The sequence below is a fragment of the Glossina fuscipes genome, unplaced genomic scaffold (assembly GCF_014805625.2).
Source record: "Glossina fuscipes isolate IAEA_lab_2018 unplaced genomic scaffold, Yale_Gfus_2 1, whole genome shotgun sequence".
NCBI classification, from domain to species: Eukaryota; Metazoa; Arthropoda; class Insecta; order Diptera; family Glossinidae; genus Glossina; species Glossina fuscipes.
In genome coordinates, this window is record NW_023998415.1 from 46,624,027 (window position 1) to 46,630,085 (window position 6,059).

The window sequence follows — 6,059 nt, forward strand, 5'->3', positions numbered from 1 at the left end:
AACAATTCACCTTAACAACTACTTCAAAATATTATTTCAAAAAACAAAAATGAAAAAAAAAAAAAAATAAACCAATTTCTGTTTTTCAAACCGCGTCTTGTCATTCATCATTTTCATTATTATAAAATTATTATTTTTTTTTATTTTATTTTTACGCGCATTTATATTTAAAACACCATAAAAAAAAATTAATTAAAAATAAATAAAAACCCACTCAAAAAAACAAAAACATCTAAACGAAAGCTTCCCGTGGTGGTTTAGCAAATCGTCAATTGCCCTCGACCAGCAATTCAAACACCAGTAGTAGCGCTTCTAATGTCACTACCGCTACCACGGTAGCTGCTGCCAATAGTACTAACAATTTATCGAAACGCACGCTTAGCAATAGCAGTTCAGATTGCGCTTTGGATGATAGCGAAGATGATGCTTCCGCTTTGCTGTTGGCTGCTCAACAACATAACTCAACCCATGATCTCACCCATACGAATGGAGTTGTTGTACAACAACAACAAATTTCATCATCTCAAATGCATCATAATTTGTTGAGTAACGGTCATAATCATCAGTCACATCATCAAATGTTACAACAGCAATTACTAGGCACGGGTATAGCGGGTACCACAACGGCCATATTACTTAATTCCACCTCCTCATCATCGTCAACTAACTCTAGCGTAGTGGCTGCGGTTAGCGCAGCAACCGCAGTCTCAACTGTTGCTACTACTGTAACTGCACGTGAACAGCAAATTAATCAATTATACGCTCAAGTTCATAAGGATCACAAAGGTCTATTCAAAAATAGTGTGGGCTCGCCCGGTGACAATGCCAGTCCAAATGATTTCCATCGTGGCGGCATGACCACATTCGGCACCACAAATCGTGATCTCAATAGCTCGTACGATTCCATTTTAGGATCGAACGATAAACTATCTGAAAATGAACAGTCCACAGATAATTGGATGTATCCTAGTCGTCGACGTGTGGGACCAACAGGAGCTGTTATAACCGGCGGCGGTAAATTGCAGCCGTCATCATTTACAGAACAATTGAATCAAGCTTTGACCGAGAGAGAAAGGTAAGCATCATATAACATGATAATACAACGTAATTATATAATCAAGCATATTCTTTACTTTTAAAGCGATCGTCTAAATAGTTGTACGTCGCTGTTCTGTTTTATTAACATGACCAAAGTGCTTAAGATCTTGGAAAAGATTTCAGTATTTGAGTTTTTTTCTTCTTTTCGTCCCATAAGGACTGAAAGTTCTTTTTTAACATGTTCACTACCACGTGTACTGCTTTCAGTACATGCTTAAATGAGTTTTTACGCCAGTCATTTATGGTATAGGATATGTTAGAGTTTATTAAGTTTGTGTGAATGTATATGCCAACCAGAAGGGCTTAAGATAGGCTCACCTTATCATAACAATCGATGAAGAGTCATTCCCTGAACCGGCATGTCCCTCTGTCTGATGCCTGTCCTATGCATTTTCTTTTTGTTTAACCTATAGATCACAATTTTTAAGACACTTTGAAGAAATTTGACTCACTAAACTCTTTGGACATAAGAATGCATCCTATTGACAATGGATTAGATCCGATGACTTTTCCAACTACTTTCCATATACGTTTATTTTTAAAAACAATTGTTTCAGCAAAAAATTGTTTCCTTTCTCAGTTAACGTTAATCTTTATATGCCAAAAAAATTTACCTCTTAATATTTTACTATGATAATAATAGTTAAACGCTATAAGAATGATTTTTATCGATCTTGAACGACTTGGGTCGTTTTTTTCCAGCTTATCGCATGTAATTTGTAGTTTTTCAGGGATGCAAATGGATGGAAGAATAAGAAAATCTTCAACAAGAACAACAAATTTGATAATTTGCGTAAGCTTATCGGTTCAAGTTTCGGACTTACTCCAATATAAAGGCTTCTATGAAGCAAAATTCTTTAAATGAAAACTAAGTTATACTTCTTGGGGTAGTATTACGAAAATGAATAGAGATTTGTTTTAGGAGAAATGGTTTAGGGTATGATGTATTTGTCGGCCTTGCACGATTATGACATGTTTATATATTTAAACTAAAGTATGCGAACCTAAAAATTAATTATTGCTATCCGTAGCTTATGTGATGCGTTTGACATTTATGAGATGAAAGGTACACGCCGCTTGGCGAAATATCAATTTTTTCTTCTTGGGACCGAATTTTTTATATCCATCACGGTTTACCCCTAAAAAAGGCTAAAAAAAAGTAAAAGAACTAAATTTTCATGCTCTCTAATATGGAGTGGGCACGGTCGAAAGGTGGGAAAACAGACGGATGGACAGACGGATATGTTTAGGTGCATTCCAAATTTGAAACTGATGAAGTTATTGGAGCTTCTGAAACTTATCTCTGCGCGTTATTGAATTAAGAAAAAATTAAATCTTAACACACCACAATACTAAGTAGGCGTGGTCAATTTATTTTATTTTTATGCACAAATGCTACAGCATCACCCACAGAATGTACGTTTACATATTTATGCATTTCTTTGCTATAGACGTGAGTAAAAAAACCAATTTTTCATTCCTTTTGAAAAACAGAGGTGTTCTCAGTTTACGTAGTATTGTCGGTACCTGCTTCAAACAATTTGGCCCATTTTCACTATCAACCTCCGTGCAAGAATTTGCGACGTTTCTGTCAAATTTGATAGCGTCGATAGCGTCATTTTTCCGGCCAGAAGACTATTTGCAATAGACGGACAGACGGACATCTTTAAATCGAATTAGAATTTCAAGCTGACCATAAGTATATATTTACTTTCTGGGATGCTTCTCGGATGCTTCCTTCTGGGCGTTGCAAACGTTTTGACAAAATGAATATAGCTCTCATCCTTCGGTGACGAGTACAAAAACAATAAATAAATATATAATTATATAATATTATTAAATTTGCTAGCATGGGTGTACCCAAAAACGGTACATTCGCTCTCTCGTTAAATAGTTTGGCAGTGACTTGTGTTAAACATGCGATTACTTCTATGTTCACACACGTACGGGCGTATAATCTGTCGGTGTTTAAATCGTAGCAAAGCCAATTGAGGAGACGTGAAATGGTTAAAGGTCTTGTCCGAGTGTTTTTTTTTTGAAATTTAAATGAATAATGAAAAAAAGTTTTTTTTTTAAATTTCATATATAATATATATGTAACTATCACGTGTGTTGATATTTTTTTGAGAAAAGTTGAAAGAGACTTAACGTACTTAACAACTTGTATGAACAGAACGCTTTCTCTCCTTTCGTTATTGTCTGCTACGAACTCAAACTCTTGGCTTTCGTTTCATTAGAAAAGGCCGCCATATACGATATAAGCACATGCATGCATTAGCATAATGTATATAAAACGGATCTAACTAATTCGCCTAATGAATTAGCGAATAAAATATATGTTATGGTATAGGAGGAGGGAATATTTCTGGCATTAGGTATGAAGCTCCTGTTGTACGCTGTTAAGAAAGCTAAAAATAATTACTTATTCCATTTATTTTGATAGGGAAAGTGAAATAAATATATATATGAATGGATATAAGCAAGCTGTTTGCATAGATATGGTCTGGCGTAGACAGATACTATATAGGTATCATGTTCTAGCAATCATTTGCGGGCTGTTGTTAATAACTGAGCAAGATACGTTTTTGAAAGCGGAAAACGTAAACATCGAAGAAATATCACAGTTTTCGCTGAAGGTTTTTGATTTCGATCTTCAAGCATAGTTTAAGATCAAAAGTCTAGTCTTTCTTCATTAGCTCATTCGCAAATCGCACTCGAATACCGCAGTATTTATAAAAGAAAATGCGATTTGCTAAATCTGAACGGACGACGAATTTAATCCTGTCTGATCATTAGTATTTATCATCATCAAGTCTATCTATTTGTTATTAATCCTGTAAAATTTTGAAATTCGTTATCACACATGGGATGGCTTATTAAGGCCTTCTGCCTTACGTCTGTCTGTGATTCGATCCCATACTGTACAATATTGTATATTACTGTTATTCATAAATGTACTGTAAGAGACTTTATACTAAACTCTTGTGCTAGACTATTTCTATTATTTGTAAAGAAGAGACTCCGACCATGCACGTATATGCATTCGTAATACTAAAATTCAATTTGAAGTATCATATAAATATAAAATTTAGGAAATTTTAAAGTGGCCGGTTAACATCACATGACTTTCAAAGGCTGAAAAAAAAAGAAATGTATTCGAATTTTTGATAGCATTGTAATGCAAACAAATGCAATCCTTGGTAAAACCTATAATAAATACTAACTTCTAAAGTAAATTGTAATCAACGAAAGGAAAAGAAAAAAAGACTTGCATTCAATTATTAGTTAATCCTAGCTAAGAAAAGTGTAGAAAATTTCGTTAAGATAGGTGCTTCGGTTTCTGGGTAATCAGCTCTAAAGGATTTCAAAAATGGAGTTTTAAGAAAACAGCTCGTAGCAGTACCGGTGGTAGTAGTAGATAAAGCAACGGTAGTAGTAGGAATTTCGATAGAAACTTTTTACTCAAGTTTTATTGTAATTAATCGCAAACCTTCAAAAAATATTCCTGACATGTTGTACATGTGTAAATAAAAAGCAACGAAAACAAGTAAAAAAACGGTACTTAGTTAAGGACAAATCTTTTTATACCTAACGCAAATTTTTCGCGTTGTACATCTGTTGTAGTTTATGAGTAGTAAAAGTAGCGAAAAAAAATTGAATGCTTTAATATTCCCGGTTTGTCATCGGCACATCCCTTGGCCGACTTGGTTCATTTTCAATACCAACCTGCATGTAATGACTTTCAACGCTTTTGATAAATTTAAAGCCGATAGCTTTACCACAGTCGACCACTACACGAACGAATAGACGGACAGATGGACAGACGGACATGATTAAATCAACTCACAATTTGAGTACACATATTCTATAGGGTCTCAGTAGTAGCTTCATTCTGAACGTTGGCAGACAAATTACAAAATAAACAAAATATCTTTCGGATACAAAAATGGATTTTTTGAAATTTCAGAACTCATTCAAAAAAAAAAAAAAAAAAAAAAAACGAAATGATCAAATTGAAGAATGATGAAATGATGACATTTCTCTTAAGTTATTTTATGCGCAGAAATGATTAAACGAACTCAAACTCTATTTACGTATAGGTGTAATACTTGTGTTTGGCTGTAAGGACCATATTCGGGTCTAAAAGCAAACTATGTTTGCGTATTTCTTTAGCGGGACGAAAGAAAAGAGTTCGAGTTCACGTCAACAAATATAACAAATAACACAAAAGAGAGTAAAGTAAGCGTTCTATTCGTACAAGTTGCTGCTTTAGTCGATTTCAATTTGTCTTTGCCTTCAAAATATCAAAGTATTTTTAGTGCCTTATCTTACGTTTTTCCTTAATGTCTTTAATTTTTCCTTATTTATTTTTTTTTTATTTGCATTACAGACGTATGGGTGGTGATGGTTCATCACGACATTCCAGCGATGATTATACGGAAATAAATAAGACTCAGTCTGTGGCAGCAATTAATTGTAAAACATTAATCAATGAAATACGACAGGCAGTTAATGAGGCACAACCAAAAGGTGACACCAACAACTAAAACTAAAACTAATTAAAAATGAGAAATTCTCCTCTCTCTCTCTCTCTCACTCTTTCTCTATATCTCGCTCGCTGTCTTTCTCTCTCTCTCTCTCTCTCTCTCTCTCTCTCTCACTCACTCTCTCACTCTCTTTCTCTGTCTTTCTGTCACTCTTTCTCTTGCTATCCTGAATTGCTATCCCAATTATGATAAATTTTCTTCCTCCTCCTGTGCACTAAACACATATACACATATACGACCAAGCAAACTCACATAAAAACAAACATATACACAAACACACAAAACACTCATGCAAACATACATACTCACACAATCGCCTATATATTTCTCATTTATATCACATCCTTACTAAGTATAAATTTTTAGAGACGAACATAAATAGTAGAAGAATTTTTTAATCCTTTTTTTTTTTTT

At 34.2% G+C, this 6,059-nt stretch overlaps 1 protein-coding gene across 11 annotated transcripts in view; it reads left to right on the forward strand.

Moving 5' to 3' along the window:
* LOC119645162 overlaps window positions 1-6,059 on the forward strand; it is a 106,205-nt gene that overhangs the window by 97,231 nt on the left and 2,915 nt on the right. For 7 of the 11 annotated variants that reach the window (XM_038045129.1, XM_038045133.1, XM_038045134.1 and 4 more), the window contains 2 exons: window positions 244-1,075; window positions 5,489-5,628. The exons of 2 other annotated variants lie outside the window; for them this stretch is intronic. In XM_038045129.1, the coding sequence (XP_037901057.1) occupies window positions 244-1,075; window positions 5,489-5,628 (972 nt within the window). The remainder of the gene's footprint in view (window positions 1-243; window positions 1,076-5,488; window positions 5,629-6,059) is intronic. 2 more of the 11 variants (XM_038045131.1, XM_038045136.1) reach the window with 2 other exon arrangements.